This window comes from Thalassophryne amazonica, chromosome 17 (assembly GCF_902500255.1).
Source record: "Thalassophryne amazonica chromosome 17, fThaAma1.1, whole genome shotgun sequence".
NCBI lineage: Eukaryota > Metazoa > Chordata > Actinopteri > Batrachoidiformes > Batrachoididae > Thalassophryne > Thalassophryne amazonica.
In genome coordinates, this window is record NC_047119.1 from 50,852,841 (window position 1) to 50,871,905 (window position 19,065).

At 42.6% G+C, this 19,065-nt stretch overlaps 1 protein-coding gene across 1 annotated transcript in view; it reads right to left on the reverse strand.

Annotated features, from left to right (window-relative positions):
- si:ch211-196i2.1 (collagen alpha-2(V) chain) overlaps nucleotides 1-19,065 on the reverse strand; it is a 184,442-nt gene that overhangs the window by 50,237 nt on the left and 115,140 nt on the right. Inside the window, exons 28-34 of the mRNA XM_034191797.1 lie at nucleotides 18,724-19,050; nucleotides 16,480-16,524; nucleotides 13,234-13,287; nucleotides 6,524-6,568; nucleotides 3,511-3,564; nucleotides 2,179-2,232; nucleotides 2,046-2,099 (exon numbers count right to left, since the gene is read on the reverse strand). Coding sequence (XP_034047688.1) covers nucleotides 2,046-2,099; nucleotides 2,179-2,232; nucleotides 3,511-3,564; nucleotides 6,524-6,568; nucleotides 13,234-13,287; nucleotides 16,480-16,524; nucleotides 18,724-19,050 — 633 coding nt within the window. The remainder of the gene's footprint in view (nucleotides 1-2,045; nucleotides 2,100-2,178; nucleotides 2,233-3,510; nucleotides 3,565-6,523; nucleotides 6,569-13,233; nucleotides 13,288-16,479; nucleotides 16,525-18,723; nucleotides 19,051-19,065) is intronic.

The following is a 19,065-nucleotide window of genomic DNA, read 5'->3' on the forward strand; positions in this document are numbered from 1 at the left end:
GGCTTGATGAGAGAATCCAGAATATATCAAATGATTTTAGTTCTGACATCATTTGGTGATGTCCCGATGAAGAAACTTGCAATATTTTGATTTTCTTTAGGGCTCCATCACACATAGTGCTAATATGTACAACTCAGGGCAACTCCCATCGGAACAGCTCATATGAGCGCACCATGAAACATTGCGCCGACACGCAGGTGTGCACAATGCTGGTGCGACGGTTCGTGCATGTGGGAACACAGTGCCAGCAGTGGCCAAGAGATTTTGTCATGGAAAGCCACGCAGAGGCTTCGCGCGTCACGAGGGATTTGCTTTGGAAGCGTGACAAAGGAACACCTCCGTTTCGGCGTGTCAGAGGACAAGTTTGGACATGTCTATCTCGGCTTTCAGTGCTTACCAGTCCAGTAAGCATCAGTGAAATTGTGGAGAGCTGGGCATGTCCCAACTTGTCCTCTGACACGCCGAAATGGAGGTGTTCCTTTGTCTCACTTCCAAAGCGAATCAGTCTTTACGCGCAAAGCCTTCGCGCGGCTTTCCATGACAAAATCTCTTGCTAAAAGTGAAATCTGCCAGAAAATGGCTGATGTCAGGCTCTTGTGATAACCAGAGAAAGAGCACACGACGGTCTCGTATCCACAGAGCCATCTGTTTAGAAATGGTCCGGCGGCTTATGCCGCGTCGTCGCAGCTCGGAGCGCGGCTCGCCGAGCATCCTTAGAGGGGTCGTTAAAGCTGTAGTAACAGACCTTATTCTCTGTGAAGCCCGTAAAATTTTCACCGAAAACCAGATAAATTTTTCGAATGGTTTCCAGGTGCCAGTCTCTAACAGCTTCTGAAAAAATTCTGATGGAAAAAAGTCCTTTTCATTCCGCCATTTCCAGACAATGAAAATCCGACGAGGGGGCGGGACCACTCCTTCCCAAGGCGTGCTCACAGGCGAATGACGTCACCGACAGGCGTGGAAAAACTCACGCATGCGCACAAGGGTTCAAGCATGTCTGACTTAAAAACATATGAATGAAATCCATATAGTTTTTGAAAAAATAAAAAGGACCATTACTTTATTGACAGACCTCGTATGTCCACCTCCACTGGACATTGGCCAGGGAGGGCAAAGGAAATGTTGATGTGAAATAACATGTATGTGGCACACATTCATCATGTGCAGTGAATGTGAACAGCATGCAATCAAACGGAAAGCATTGTGTGCCACTGCAGGTCAATGTGTCACACAGTGCATGCTGCTGCAGATCTGAACAGGCTGTTATATTCATAATAGACCTTACAGTACAGATATCTCCATTCCTTCCCACGGGCGACATAAATAAGGTGAAATACTGTGCTTGTTCAGCTGTTATGAACACACACACACACACACAGCTGAGTGATCATTTCATCACGCACGTGCGATCTTCTGGTGCAAAGTCAGTGAGCACTGGGAAAGAGAGGACAAGCGAAGATGTGATTGCATGGGTGGGTGAGTGATGGCACCAATGCGGGCTTTGACACATATGGCATGAGTCCAGTCCATACGTTGGTTATACTCTGATGTACCGCCAGGGCCTGTGCAAAGGGAGGAACACAGCGCTGGCAACCACTCTGGTCACGTGTTTGTCATTCCAGATGTTTGGACATCGGGCAGTCTTCAACGCTTTATTTATGGCCGTCTGACAGCAGTCTGGACGGGATCTGCCCACAGTCCACACACCTCTTTCCCTCCCTCCCGCATCCAGATTATGGCCATTTTTGCTATGTCGACCTGGTTCCTGGGCATTCTTACTATGTGTGACGGGTCTAAGTTCTAAATCCTTCAGTTTGTCAACAAATAGTTAAGGGATGATTTCTATTTACAACAGTAAAATTTCACTTTCACACCTTGTCTGAGGGCCCTTAGTGATTTTCCGGTCAGGCTGGGATTGAACCAAGGATCCTCTAGTCTCAAGTCCAATGCTTAACCACTAGACCATCACCTCCCCTTCCTAAATATGTATTCCTGTGAAACGGCATAAGGTTAAATTCAGTATGAACTGCTGAATAATCACTTACATACATGCCTACTGGGCCCTGATTTCCCTCCAGGCCTGGCTTCCCTGTGAAACCCTGAAAACACAAGACACACAATGTAACACACAAGTCTTTGATCATGTGGATGAAACCAAAACGGTGTCTGCAGACTAACCCGTTCTCCTGGGGGTCCCGGAGAGCCTGAAGGTCCTGTCTTTCCCGGTGGTCCCTGTCAGATAAAAACAGTGCTACCAAGGCCAAAAACATCAACAAGATACTAAACTTTCTTTTAACTATTCAGCCAAACAGAGCCCTGATTGGATGAACAGATTGGCACCAGTTCGATGAGCAGCACCTCAAAGAGAAGGCGCCACGTTTGTGCAGAATTATGTTTCCACGGCAGAAAAATATTTCCTGTTTAGAGATTTTAGGTTACGACTTATGCAGAGTTCGTCTGCATGGGTTAAGGATAAGTTTGGGCTAAGCTGGGGGGGGTGTTAAAAAAAATCAAGTCAAGTCTGGGAGCAGGCAACTACTGGATGGCAACCACAAAGACAGACAACTCGGCCGTCCCCACCTCTCACACCTAACCATCTATCTATTGCAGATGAGTGTCCATTTACAGCTGAGTGGACTGGAACAATCAAATCAAATCAATTTTATTTATATAGCGCCAAATCACAACAAACAGTTGCCCCAAGGCGCTTCATATTGTAAGGCAAAGCCATACAATAATTACGGAAAACCCCAACTGTCAAAACGACCCCCTGTGAGCAAGCACTTGGCGACAGTGGGAAGGAAAAACTCCCTTTTAACAGGAAGAAACCTCCAGCAGAACCAGGCTCAGGGAGGGGCAGTCTTCTGCTGGGACTGGTTGGGGCTGAGGGAGAGAACCAGGAAAAAGACATGCTGTGGAGGGGAGCAGAGATCAATCACTAATGATTAAATGCAGAGTGGTGCATACAGAGCAAAAAGAGAAAGAAACACTCAGTGCATCATGGGAACCCCCCAGCAGTCTAAGTCTATAGCAGCATAACTAAGGGATGGTTCAGGGTCACTTGATCCAGCCCTAACTATAAGCTTTAGCAAAAAGGAAAGTTTTAAGCCTAATCTTAAAAGTAGAGAGGGTGTCTGTCTCCCTGATCCAAATTGGGAGCTGGTTCCACAGGAGAGGAGCCTGAAAGCTGAAGGCTCTGCCTCCCATTCTACTCTTACAAACCCTAGGAACTACAAGTAAGCCTGCAGTCTGAGAGCGAAGCGCTCTATTGGGGTGACAATGCAGATCAAATCTCATATCCATGGACACAGACAGGTAGCGTGACTGGAAATCTAATCCAGGTCTATGTTTTGGTAGAGCAGCTCCTAATCCCACTGATCTACCTGCTCTGCAGTAAACTGTGTGTATTATACAGGATAAATGAGTTAATTAAGGAATGATTGTTGTCAGCAGCGTTGACCACCGTAAAGCTCCCTGAAAATGAGACAATAACAGGAAAACACCACATACCGGAGAACCTGGTGAACCATCGGAACCTCTATCACCAGCTATTCCATGAAAACCCTGGAAATATAAAAGTATTTTAGTTTAAGGTGACCAGAATGAAGAAAAAGGAAAATCGCATAAAATGAGAAATCGAGTATCAGAACATCTGCACTGCAGAGAACAAAAACACCACAGTACAATAGTGAAGTTAATTTCTTTTGTATGACTGGGGGGGGGGGGGGGTGTCTTCACTGAGCCTTTAAATTACTGCTCTGAACTGGTCAATTAAATATTGTGCTATTATTTGTCTAATTTGCCATTTAATTGTTCCTGTGCTGCTTCATTGGACAGGATTTATGAGGCGACCCATTAATCGTGTCCTATTTAATGTTGGGTTAATGTTCAAAGGCCTGTAATTGTCTCCCAACTGGAAAAGTGATTAACAAAAAGAAATGGACAACTAGTTATCACAGTTGTTGTGTGCTGATTTAAAAAGTAAAAAAGAACAACAACAACAACAAAAAAAACCCTCAAATGGACTCACATTTGAATTGTAGAGTTTTCAATGCTGTGGGGCAGCAACCAGTGTCCATCTGACACTATTTTGTCCAAATTGCACCAAATAACATCAAATATGAGGTCTATTAGAAAAGTATCGGACCTTTTTATTTTTTTCAAAAACTATATGGATTTGAATCATGTGCAATTACATCAGACAAGCTTGAACCCTCGTGGGCATGCGAGAGTTTTTTCACGCCTGTCGGTTACGTCATTCGCCTATGGGCTGGCTTTGAGTGAGGAGTGGTCCACCCCTCCCGTCTGAATCTCTTTGTCTGAGAACTTCCTGAGAGACTGACGCTTTGCTTGATCAAAATTTTTTCAAAGACTGTGAGGCACATCGAAGTGGACACCATTCGAGAAATTCAGCTGGTTTTCTGTGAAAATTTTAACGGCTGATGAGAGATTATGGACTGTTGCTGTCGCTTTAAGGACTGCCCACGGAGCGGGACGTCGCGACGCACCCTGAGCTGCCGCTGTCTGCCTGTTTCGAGCTGAAAGCTTCCAAATTTAAGCCTCTGTTGACCCAGGACGTCGTGACAGAACAGAGAACTTTCAGAAGAGGTCAGGATCAGCAGTTTATCCGGACATTTCACTGTTAAAGGAGATTTTGTAATGAAAGAATGTGCGGACGGGTCCGCACGTCGGGACGCAGCCGGTGCCGCGCCCCACCATAGGAAAAACACCTCCGTTGGAAGCCTTAAGGACAAGTTGGAACATATCCAGCTGTTAAACAATTTCTCAGATACTCACTCAGCTGAAAGCCATCAAAAGCCGCCTGGTTTTTACAAATGGTTATCAACACAGAGGTGTTTTTCCTGTGCCGCCGCACCGCGCCGGCTGCGTCCCGATGCACGGACCTGTCCGCACGTCTTTCATTAATAAAATCTCCTTTAACAGTGGAATGTCCAGATAAACTGCTGATCCCGACCTCTTCTGAAAGTTCTCTGTTCTCTCACGACGTCCTGGGTCAACAGAGGCTTAAATTTGGAAGCTTTCAGCTCGAAACAGGCAGACAGCAGCGGCTCAGGGCGCGTCACGACGTCCCGCTCCGTGGGCAGTCCTTAAAGTGACAGCAGCAGTCCATAATCTCTCATCAGCCATTAAAATTTTCACAGAAAACCAGCTGAATTTCTCGAATGATGTCCACTTCGATGTGCCTCACAGTCTTTGAAAAAATTTTGATCAAGCAAAGCACCAGTCTCTCATGAAGTTCTCAGACAAAGAGATTCTGATGGGAGGGGTGGACCACTCCTCACTCAAAGCCAGCCCACAGGCGAATGACGTAACCGACAGGCGTGAAAAAACTCACGCATGCGCATGAGGGTTCAAGGTTGTCTGATGTAATTGCACGTGATTCAAATCCATATAGTTTTTGAAAAAATAAAAAGGTACGTTAGTTTTATCACAGACCTCGTATTTTGGCCATCATGCATTCATTTGTCTATCTTGCTTATTTTTTGGAAATTAACAGTCCATATGGTACATGCCACAAATGGAGGGCTTCATGCATTAATCCACTATTAATTTCTCCATGTTGCTGTAGGCCAGTAATCCATGTACACCTGATGTTTTTTTTGGGCCAACTCTTTCAAATAATGCCATATGTGTTGCCCAACAAATGTTTATTTGTCCATCTTGCATATTTTTTGAAACATCCTTATGTTAAGTAACAGCACAGACCTCTGTGTGCACATGTGCTATGGTGAGGTCTTGTCTATTGTTAAAACATGCTTATATAGGCAGTGTTTTTAAATCTAGAGTTGGTCCCCAAGACTCAATAAATAAATAAATAAATAAATAATAAATAAATAAACAAACTGTTCCTCTCACTCTGTATGCAGAGTGTATTGCGTTCTAAGCAGCTCGTGTGTATACACTAAACAACACGTATTCCTGAGCTGCAATCACAGCTAGATGTACGTGCACAGAAGAGTTGCAAGATATCACACAAACAATGTTGAATACACAAACAGACACAGTGATTTTCTGATGGATGGAAATCGAGCACTGCGGAAATGACTGGATTAATATTTAATGAGGGAGTTTACAGTGTTCTGAAGGGTACTATAAAATAAAAATGAACATCCAATGGGTTGTTGAGACATAATGGCCATTCATATATGAACGGCCATTATGTCTCAACAACACGTAGTAAAATATCATATGCGTGATCCACATGCTTTCAGAGAGCTCAAAACCTTCACGCTGACTTTCTACACACGGCTGATGAGTTTAACTGGCTGGGACCAGATTTATTTATTCATTTATTTACTTATTTATTTTGTACCTATAAAACCCCAACATTTAATCTCGACCTGTAAATGTTTAATAATTAATATGTGTTATATGTGTTTATTTTATTCAGCTGAACACAGCAGACTGAGCCCAAACTGTTGTGATGACATCATGAAGTGAAGGTCAATGTTCAGTCGTACCTTTTAATCTAATCATGTACATACACAGTCTGTGGTCTTACCATTTGTCCTTTACCACCTGTGACACCGGCTACACCTGAAGAACCCTGAAACACACAAAACAAGCTTTAAACCTCAACAAATGTCAACAAATCAACATTTAATTTCAATGCTCAAGCAAAAGCATCTCATTAACAGTCTCCAAAGGCTCATTATTATTATGACTATTACGTTATTACTATTACTGCTATATTACTACTACTGCATTACTACTCATCTTTGTAATAAATTGCCATCAAATGTGGCTGTCAAATATATTGTAAACGTGAAACGGGACCAACTTTATTTTTTTATACTCCCATTTGTTACAGTGGGGCCAAAAAGTATTTAGCCAGTCCCTGATTGTGTAAGTTCTCCTACTTAGAAAGATGAGAGAGGTCTGTAATTTTCAGTATAGGTACACTTCAACTGTGAGAGACAAAATGAGAAAATCCAGGAAATCACATTGTAGGATTTTTAAAGAATTTCTTTGTAAATTATGGTGGAAAATAAGTATTTGGTCAATAACAAAAGTTCAACTCAGTACTTTATAACATAATCTTTGTTGGCAATGACAGAAGTCAAATGTTTCCTGTAAGTCTTCACCAGGTTTGCACACACTGTAGCTGGTATTTTGGTCCATTCCTCCATGCAGATCTCCTCTAGAGCACTGATGTTTTGGGGCTGTCGCTGGGCAACATGGACTTTCAACTCCCTCAACAAATTTTCTATGGGGTTGAGGTCTGGAGACTGGCTAGGCCACTCCAGGACCTTGAAATGATTTTCATGGAGCCACTCCTTCGTTGCCCAAGTTGTTCGTTTGGGATCATTGGCATGCTGGAAGACCCAGCCACATTGCATCTTCAATGCTCTCACTGAAGGAAGGAGGTTTTGGATTAAAATCTCATGATACATGGCCCCGTTCATTCTTCCCTTAACACGGATCAGTCGTCCTGTCCCCTTTGTAGAAAAACAGCACCAAAGCATGATGTTTCTGCCCCCATGCTTCACAGTAGATATGGTGTTCCTGGGATGCAACTCAGCATTTGTCTTCCTCCAAACATGACTAGTTGAGTTTTTACCAAAATATTCTATTTTGGTTTCATCTGACCACATGATATGCTCCCAATCCCCTTCTGGATCATCCATATGCTCTCTGGCAAACTTCAGACAGGCCTGGACATGTACTGGCTTAAGCAGGGGGACACATCTGGCACTGCAGGATTTGAGTCCCTCTCTGTGTAGTGTGTAGCCTTTGTTACTTTGGTCCCAGCATTCTGCAGGTCATTCATCAGGTCCCTCCATGTAGTTCTGGGATTTTTGTTCACCGTTCTCATGATCATTTTGACCCCACAGGATGACATCTTGTGTGGACCCCCAGATCAAGGGAGATTATCAATGGTCTTGTATGTCTTCCATTTTTTTTTACAGTTACTCCCACAGCTGATTTATTCACACCAACCTGCTTAACTATTGTAGATTCACTCTTCCCAGCCTGGTGCACATCAACAATTTTCTTCCTGGTGTCCTTCGACAGCTCTTTGGTCTTGGCCATGGTTGAGTTTGGAGTCTGACTGTTAGAGGCTGTGGACAGGTGTCTTTTATACAGATAACAAGTTCCAACAGGTGCCATTAATACAGGTAACAGGTGGAGGACAGAAGAGCTTCTTAAAAAAGAAGTTACAGGTCTCTGAGAGCCAGAAATCTTGCTTATTTGTGGATGATCAAATACTTATTTTCCACCATAATTACAAATAAATTCTTTAAAAATCCTACAATGTGATTTCCTGGATTTTTTTTTTTTCTCATTTTGTCTCTCATAATTGAAGTGTACCTATGTTGAAAATTACAGACCTCTCTCATCTTTCTAAGTAGGGGAACTTGCAGAATCAGGGGCTGACTAAATACTTTTTTGCCCCACTGTACACCTAAATTTATTTCTCTAAAAAAAGTTTTAATTTTATTTCTCTAAAGTTTTGACTGTATTATCAATAGACTGAGAAAAACTAATAAATGAAGAAGTCACAAAGTAGAATAAATTTTCTCATAATGATTCAACATTTCAGTTTTTTCAGTGTAGCATTGAACTGCAACTGGATATTATATATCCATTCATATATATATATATATATATATATATATATATATACGTGGGCTGTCAATAAAGTAACGGTCCTTTTTATTTTTTTCAAAAACTATATGGATTTCATTCATATGTTTTTACGTCAGACATGCTTGAACCCTCGTGCGCATGCGTGAGTTTTTCCACGCCTGTCGGTGACGTCATTCACCTGTGAGCACTCCTTGTGGGAGGAGTCGTCCAGCCCCTCGTCGGCATTCCTTTGTCTGAGAAGTTGCTGAGAGACTGGCGCTTTGTTTGATCAAAATTTTTTCTAAACCTGTGAGACACATCGAAGTGGACATGGTTCGAAAAAGTAAGCTGGTTTTCAGTGAAAATTTTAACGGCTGATGAGAGATTTTGAGGTGATTCTGTCGCTTTAAGGACTTCGCACGGTGCGAGACGTCGCGCAGCGCTCTCAGGCGCCGTCATCAGCCTGTTTCAAGCTTAAAACCTCCACATTTCAGGCTCTATTGATCCAGGACGTCGTGAGAGAACAGAGAAGTTTCAGAAGAAGTCGGTTTCAGCATTTTATCCGGATATTCCACTGTTAAAGGAGATTTTTTTAATGAAAGACGTGTGGACGGGTCCGCGCGTCGGGACGCAGCCGCCGCGACGCTCCGCCACAGGAAAAACACCTCTGTTGGAAGCCTTAAGGACAAGTTGGAACATGTCCTGCCTGTTAAACAATTTCTCATATACTCACTCCACTGAAAGCCATCAAAAGCCGCCTGGATTTTACAAATGGTTATCAACACGGAGGTGTTTTTCCTGTGCCGCCGCACCGCGTTGGCTGCGTCCCGACGCGTGGACCCGTCCGCACGTCTTTCATTAAAAAAATCTCCTTTAACAGTGGAATATCCGGATAAAATGCTGAAACCGACTTCTTCTGAAACTTCTCTGTTCTCTCACGACGTCCTGGATCAATAGAGCCTGAAATGTGGAGGTTTTCAGCTTGAAACAGGCTGACGACGGCGCCTGAGAGCGCTGCAGGACGTCTCGCTCCATGGGAAGTCCTTAAAGCGACAGTATCACCTCAAAATCTCTCATCAGCCGTTAAAATTTTCACTGAAAACCAGCTTAATTTTTCGAACCGTGTCCACTTCGATGTGTCTCACAGGTTTAGAAAAAATTTTGATCAAACAAAGCGCCAGTCTCTCAGCAACTTCTCAGACAAAGGAATTCCGACGAGGGGCTGGACGACTCCTCCCACAAGGAGTGCTCACAGGCGAATGACGTCACCGACAGGCGTGGAAAAACTCACGCATGCGCACGAGGGTTCAAGCATGTCTGACGTAAAAACATATGAATGAAATCCATATAGTTTTTGAAAAAAATAAAAAGGACTGTTACTTTATTGACAGCCCACGTATATATATACACACACTCAACAAAAATATAAACGCAACACTTTTGGTTTTGCTCCCATTTTGTATGAGATGAACTCAAAGATCTAAAACTTTTTCCACATACACAATATCACCATTTCCCTCAAATATTGTTCACAAACCAGTCTAAATCTGTGATAGTGAGCACTTCTCCTTTGCTGAGATAATCCATCCCACCTCACAGGTGTGCCATATCAAGATGCTGATTAGACACCATGATTAGTGCACAGGTGTGCCTTAGACAGCCCACAATAAAAGGCCACTCTGAAAGGTGCAGTTTTATCACACAGCACAATGCCACAGATGTCGCAAGATTTGAGGGAGCGTGCAATTGGCATGCTGACAGCAGGAATGTCAACCAGAGCTGTTGCTCGTGTATTGAATGTTCATTTCTCTACCATAAGCCGTCTCCAAAGGCGTTTCAGAGAATTTGGCAGTACATCCAACCAGCCTCACAACCGCAGACCACGTGTAACCACACCAGTCCAGGACCTCCACATCCAGCATGTTCACCTCCAAGATCGTCTGAGACCTGCCACTCGGACAGCTGCTGAAACAATCGGTTTGCATAACCAAAGAATTTCTGCACAAACTGTCAGAAACCGTCTCAGGGAAGCTCATCTGCATGCTCGTCGTCCTCATTGGGGTCTCGAACTGACTCCAGTTCGTCGTCGTAACCAACTTGAGTGGGCAAATGCTCACATTCGCTGGCATTTGGCATGTTGGAGAGGTGTTCTCTTCACGGATGAATCCCGGTTCACACTGTTCAGGGCAGATGGCAGACAGCATGTGTGGCGTCGTGTGGGTGAGTGGTTTTCTGATGTCAATGTTGTGGATCGAGTGGCCCATGGTGGCGGTGGGGTTATGGTATGGGCAGGCGTCTGCTATGGACGAAGAACACAGGTGCATTTTATTGATGGCATTTTGAATGCACAGAAATACCGTGACGAGATCCTGAGGCCCACTGTTGTGCCACATCCAAGAACATCACCTCATGTTGCAGCAGGATAATGCACGGCCCCATGTTGCAAGGATCTGTACACAATTCTTGGAAGCTGAAAATGTCCCAGTTCTTGCATGGCCGGCATACTCACCGGACATGTCACCCATTGAGCATGTTTGGGATGCTCTGGACCGGCGTATACGACAGCGTGTACCAGTTCCTGCCAGTATTCAGCAACTTCGCACAGCCATTGAAGAGGAGTGGACCAACATTCCACAGGCCACAATTGACAACCTGATCAACTCTATGCGAAGGAGATGTGTTGCACTGCATGAGGCAAATAGTGGTCACACCAGATACTGACTGGTATCCCCCCCCCAATAAAACAAAACTGCGGAAAAAGTTTTAGATCTTTGAGTTCATCTCATACAAAATGGGAGCAAAACCAAAAGTGTTGCGTTTATATTTTGTTGAGTGTATATATATATATATATATATATATATATATATATATATATATCATAAGATGATTATTGGCTGTGATTTTAATAAATTATGTTTTTTTTTAAATCAACTCATATTAACTGCATTATCACAAATGGAACCTACAAACAGTTATCTATTGACATTTGGGACATATTATATACTTCATTCATGTAACTGAATAAACCGACTAAAGTGTGTATATATATATATATATATATATATATATATATATATATATATATATATATATATATATATATATATATATACACACACACACACACACACACGTATATTTATGTATTTTTATTTGAGTGAATTTCAGCTTGATTAGAGTGGATTTATCCACAGGGATTGCGCTAGTTATTAAATAGCAATATACGAGTATTGCACTTATATAGCGTAGATTGTTTATTGATAGGAGCTGGATTTTATTTATTTATTTATAAGAAAATGAAAATGCCATAACAGTTTAATATAATTCAATTCATAATTTCAGGATTACATATCAAAAATGAGACTGATTAAATAAAAAAAATCCAGACTGTATTTTGCTGTACAGATGGAGAAGGCAAAGTTTAAGAAAGTATAGCAAGTCTGCCCTCTGCTGGCTCAACTACTCAAAACTAAAAAAGGTGATGGGACATTTCATTGCTCCCCTTCACTCATTCTAAACTTGACATCTAGTGTCCTAATGAAGAGATCATTTTTAAAAGACAAGTGATGCTACAAAAATAAATAAATAAATAAATAAATAAAACAACAGCTGAGTTGCCAGAGCAGACGTCAGCCAACCACAAATGTGTGGGTTTGATTCCCAAATGTAGCTTAGCCAAGTGTCACTGAGCAAGACACTGGACCTCAGAACTGTTGAGTATTTGGGTCCACTGCCTCCAAACAATGAGCTGATGTGAAACAAAATATCTGAAATAATAAACTGATCAACATCTATAGTGAAGAGTCCAAGAGGCCTGTTTATTCATGAAACTGACAAACAGAATGTACAATTATCTCCCCTCAAAGACACTCACCTGGATTTATTATTTTCTTCATGGACGTCTTTGCATAATATGTAACTAGCAACTAAAGTTTCACAGAAATATTGGTGAATGCAGACCACAGTAGCACGCCTGAGTCTGACATTCTGCTCCCAAAGCGATCAAATGGATTAATGTGATTATTAACCATCAGATAACAAAGTAAAACCTTTTAAATCATTCTGAAGTCAGTTTTAGGCAGAAATGAGGTGATAATTGGTGAGTCGCTACTGATGGTCTGAAATGACGTAGGTGTCGCAGCAGCATGTCAGAGTCAGACATGCTGCTGCCACGCTCTGATCGCTTCCCCCATCTTTATTATGGAATAATGCTGAATTTATGTGGAAATGATTGTTGTACAAAAGCTTCAGTTATGTGTCGCTGAGACAGATGATGACTGGAGTGCAGTTTGAAGCAGAAACAAGGTGATAATCGGTGAATTGCTGGTGACGCTCAGAAATGATGCTGCTGAGCTCCGAAATTACACAGGCGCACTGAAGGCAGGGTGGACGGATTTTTAGGGGGGACCGTTCAGTCAGCAACACTGGAACTATTTTACTTCACATGATGTGTTCCCCCTGTGTGAAGTTTCAGTGAAACCCAGCAAATGGTTTGTGGGAGGAGTTGTGCCTAAAATCGCACGAACACATGGATCGACCTGACCCAAGACACAAACACCCCCCCCCACCCTGTAATAACCAGCATCTCTCTCACACACATTTACAGGTGACGGAAGTGAAATATGATAGAAAATGGGAACCTGTGTACCAGGCTTTCCTTCTGCTCCCTCAGGTCCAGGTGGCCCCGGTAAACCCTGTAAGGAAAAGACACACACACACACACACACACACACACACACACACACACACACACACACACACACACACACACACACACACACACACACACACACACACACACACACACACACACACACACACACACACACACACACAGGTCTCAAGTGTAACTGAGTTGTAGATCATCTTGTCTGAGCAAATAAACAAAAAATTTTTACCTTCATTAACTAAATTCAGCTCCACTCTATACAGGAAAGATTTATACACGTGAGATGTATGGAACATTGTGAAATAACATAACATTTTTTTGTTCAACATGTTTGAGCAGATTTTTTTTAAACCTTTTTTAAGTTTACATTAAACCATCACTGACAGAAAGAGTTTTACTTACTAAATATTGCTTATTTACATGACCTCTTACAGAATTATCTGCAGTTACATTAAATAAATTCCCACATACCCCAACTTGGTACTTGCTAACTACTGGACAGAAATAATAAAAAAAACCAACTCTTTTCTTTCTTGCATGGTTTTATTTATGTTAACCAGTGGCTGTTTTCTGAAGAAGTGACAGCTGTCATTCATCCCCTGCACCAGCTGTCACTCGTTCATCATCATCACCACCATAAAAGCCGGACTGCAACTCCACCTCCTCGCCGAGAAATCGACTACCAGTACCAAGGTAATTTCTCTGCTGACTAACACTGTGTGTGTAATAACTTGAAGTTCTATTGCAGCCGTTTTCCTGGAGTGTTGCCTTATCTGGAGGATTGGCGTTTGGTGTGACAGCGACGGCTTCGCCTCACACCCCATCTCAGATAAGTGGTTGACCAGGAGCTGCACGAGTGTATGTGATTTGGAGGTGGAGGTGCTCCCTCCTAACTGTGTTTGGACTGTGAATTACTGAGTGTGCGGACTCACACTCACACATCATATCTCTGCTTTCTGCCAGCAGTACCAGGGTCGACAGCCGAAGACAGAGGCCACCTGGGGACTCGGGACTTGGTGGCTCCGGTGTTCTTCAGACCGTTGGTGGTGGAAGCCGTGTGGGACGCGGCTTCTCTCTTGTCAGGGGTCTTCTATCTTCGAGCCTGCCCACACGTCACCTGGTGTTTATTGACTGTGAAGATTACTGCACGTTTCGTTGTGTTTTATCACAACATTAAATTGTTACCTTTTGGCTTACTCATTGTCCGTTCATTTGCGCCCCCTGTTGTGGGTCCGCGCTACGACACCTTCCCAACAAGACCTCCAGGTGGACACCGTTCGGAAAATTAATATGGCTTTCAGGGACGATTTTATGGGGATTACACAGATTAAGGAGTGATCCAGACGGTTTAAAGACCGCCCATAACTGCTGAGAGCGCGCTGCGCTCCGAGCACTGATCGACAGGCTGACACCCCGCTGAAACAACCAGATCATTTCTTACGTGAAGGCTTTGTTGATCCGGGACGTCGTCTGACTTTCACAAAAAGGCAGAAGGCGTGGACATCAGCACTTTTTTGGCACATTCCACTGTTACAGGAGATTTTTCATGGAAAGAAAAGCGGAGGGACGCGCCACGGAGCCGTTCATTACGCGGCACAAAACCACCTCCGTGTTGGTCTCACAGGACGGCTTTCAGGTGGATTTCAGATGGCTGTCGGTTGCTTTTCAGTCGTGTGATTATCCGAGAAATTGAGCATGAGCTGGACATGCCCCAACATGTCCTGTGAGGCTTCATCACGGCGTTGCTTTGCGCCATGCGGCTCCACCGTCTCTAAATATTGGACTCCGTCATAGAACCCATTTCTGTTTATGGTTGCAAAGTCTGGGGCCCGCTCACCAACCAAGAGTTTGCAAAATGGGACAAACACCAAATTGAAATTCTGCATGCAGAATTCTGCAAATCAAATCAACGGAAAACACCAAACAACACATGCAGAGCAAAATTAGGAAGATACCCACTAATTATTAAAGTTCAAAAGAGAGCAATTAAATTTCATGACCACCTTAAAAATAGTGACCCCAATATGTTCCATAATAAAGCCCTGATCCACAGAGAGACTGTGGAGAGATGCCCCCTCAGCCAGCTGGTTCTGGGACTCTCCCCACAAACACAAGCAGAGCCACCAAACACAAACACTATTAGACTAAACCAAACTATAAGAAAACAAAAAGAAAACTATGTGATGCATGGGAGAAAAAAAAAAAAGCAACCAAAAACCAGAGTAAATTGGAATGCTATTTGGCTCTAAACAGACAATACTCTGTGGCAGAATACCTGAGCTCTGTGACCAACCCAAAGCTCAGGAAATCCTTGACCACGTACAGACTCAGTGGACACAGCCTCACCGTGGAGAAAGGTCGCCACAGACAGACCTGCTTTGTTGAGGTTTAATGCTTGTTTTAATAAAGATTTATTTGTGTGTTTCAGGGTCCTTTAGGTGTAACCGGTATCATAGGCAGTAACGGACCAGTGGTAAGACCACAGATTGTGTATGTACATGATTATATCAAAAGATAAGACTGAGCATTGGCCTTCATGTCATGATGTCATCACAACAGTTTGGGCTCAGTCTGCTGTGTTCGGTCTGTCTTCACCCCAGAGAAGACAGACTGTGCACCCACTGCTCACAGCACAAGGTGGACACCGAGCTGCACTTCCTAACCACCTGCCCGCTGTACCAATACATCACAGACACACCCAAAAGACTTTGACAGCATGGCGAACATCGACAAACTTCTGTGTCCGTTGGGTGAAGTACCACAATGTGCAGGCATGCACATAATTGGTACTCATGGTGCTTGCTCGTGCTAAAAATAAATGATGCACAACAGAAAACACAAGGGAAGCGCTTCATTAGAGGAAAGCAATGACAGAATGTAGGAAAAGTGTTTCCCTCAATGATGTTTAGCACACACGAGCACAATGAGTACCAGTTATGTGCACCCCTGACAATGTGCACATAACATCATAACACAACACAACATCAAGGTTTGTAATCTGCTGCGACATAAGCCACCGTAAACCCAAAACAGGACATTAAACTGCTATAACACATTTTATAGGAGAGTATATTTTTACCCCGAAAGCACAATTTTTACAATTATTTCAAACCCATATCTCCTGTTTACAAATGTATTTACTGTAGAATAATGTAAACTGTATGTACATCTTAATTTTAATTTCCCATGTCAAGATAGAGAGAGACGGTAAGATTACCGGTGGGCCTGGTTGGCCATTGTAACCCCTCTGTCCTGTCCGACCCTGCAGACAAGATGAGACAAAAGACAACAGCAGATATTTAATGTTTTTTGCTCTGTGTTTGAGAACCAGTTTTTTGTTTTTTTATTAAAGATGACAATTTGCTTTCACATCAGCACTGTAATAAATTCTGAGATCTCAGCAACAGGTGGCGACAGTTTTACCTTGTTCCCTCTTTGTCCCGCTCTGCCATGGCATCCATCTGCTCCCCTGTTACCCTTTAAGGACGTTCAGATGTTAGCAGCTGAACACTGACATCAGGTAACCACCAGTGAAATGAAGTGAAATCCAACTAGAATCCAAGAAATGTCAAGGCGCAGATGTGACCTTACCGATTATTATTTTCACTGATTTGAACAAACCGTGATACTCCTATATAGGTGGGTTTACAATTACCGAGACGAGGTCAAATTTTCCAAAGGTCACCAATTGGGGTCAAACGTCAATATTTATGCTTTTCATTCAGTGTTTGCACACATATGGGGTGGGTTTCAGTATTTCCCAGCAAGGTCTTATTTACCAAAGATCAATGACTGGGGTCAAGGTCATGTCTACCTGTTTGATGGCTGAGTCCGTAGGTCCTTTTGCCAAGTTCTACCAAACTCGGTACATCAATGAAGGTTGGCCCCAAAATTTCCATTTAAAAACATAATAATTGTAATTTTGGGGAAGGTCAAGGAATTAGATTTTCAACCCAATTTGGACCAAATATTTCCCACATTGAGGTGGATTCCAGAACTACCCTGGCAAGGTCAGTCAGAGGTCAATCATTCAGAGGAAGGCCAAGGTCACTGGGATCAAAAGTCAGACTACTGTCTTTATGCCCACAAGTACTATTACCAAGTCATTATGTCTCAATTTGACCAACTTTCCAAAGATTAGATGTTGTAGACCTCAAACAAAAACCAAATGCATCTGCTTTTTTCCTCAAACATTCAGTCTGATCTCAAATCTTTAAAATATGTCTGACTTCGAATCTAAAATCGGTCTGACTTAAAATCTTCAGAAATCAGTCTGACTTCAAATATTTTAAAATGAATCTGACTTAAAATCTTCACAAATCAGTCTGATTTCAAATCTTTAAAGGCAGTCTGATTTCAAAACTTTAAAATCTGTCTGATCTTAAGTCTTTTAAAATCAGGTGAATTTCAAATCTCTAAAATTGGAATCATACCGATTTGAAAACGTTGAAATCAGCCTGATTTGAAATATTTGAAATCAGTCTGATTTCAAACCTTCAAAATCAGTCGGATGTCAAATCCTTAAAAACAGCCTGACTTCAACTCTTTAAAAAATCTGTATGACTTCAAATCTTCAAAATCAGTCTGACGGAAACTCTTTAAAATCTGCCTGATTTCAAATCTTTAGAATTGGCCTGATTTCACATTTTTGGAACCAGTCTGATTTCAAATCTTTAAAACCAGCCTGATTCCGAATCTTTACAAATCAGTTTGACTTCAAATCTTTGAAATCTGCCCGATTCAAATCTTTGAAAATTAATCTGATATCAGCGCTTTAAAAACAGTCTGACTTCAAATCCTCAGAATCAGTCTGATGCCAACCCTTTAAAATCAGTCTGACTTCAAATTTTTAAAATTGGCCTGATTTCAAATATTTAAAAAAAGTCTGAGTTCAAATCTTTGAAAAAAAAAAAAAAACAGGCTGACTTCAAATCTTTAAAATCAGACTGATTTCATTTCAAATATTTAAAAACAGTCTGACTTCAAATCTTCAGAATCAGTCTGATGCCAACTCTTTAAAATCAGTCTTCTTCTTCTTCTTCTTTTCCTAAGCCTGTATTCCCGCTTTTGCAGGGTCGGCTGCCTTGGTCTTTGTCCTCCAGGTTTTCCTGTCCTGGGCCTCCTCCGGTCTCATTCCGAAGTGGGTCATATCTTCCTTGATGCAATCCATCCATCTCTTACGAGGTCGTCCTCGGGGTCTCCTTCCCGGTATGCTTGCTTCCCATACCTTCTTAACTGGGTTCTCCTCTTCCATCCTGGCTACATGGCCATACCACCTTAACCGTATCTCTCTTTCTCATTTATGGTGTTTATTTGTAGCTCTCTGCTGATGTCTTCTCTCCTCTCTCGATCTCTCAATGTCACTCCCTTGATTCTCCTAAGCATTCTCATCTCAGTTGACTCTAGGATTCTCTCTTCCTTTTTTCCCCATGGTCCAGACCTCCGCTCCATACAGTAGTACTGGTCTTATGATGGTGTTGTACAGTTTGACCTTCAGTCTTCTTGGCATCCTTTTGTCGTTGATGACTCCGGACAACTCTCTCCACTTGGCCCAAGCTGCTGACACTCTTGCTCTAATTGTACATTCGGTTCCTCCATTCTCTGGTATTGTTACTCCCAGGTACTTAAACTCCCTGACCTGCTTCAGGGTTGTGTTGTTTCTGTCTCTGATGTTCACCTTCACATCTCTCCTGTTGCTTGCCATGACCTCTGTCTTTCCGGTGTTCACCTTCAGGCCCATCCTTTCCATACCGATCTGCCACTTCAACCACCTCCTCTGGAGCTCTACCTCATTTTCGGCAAT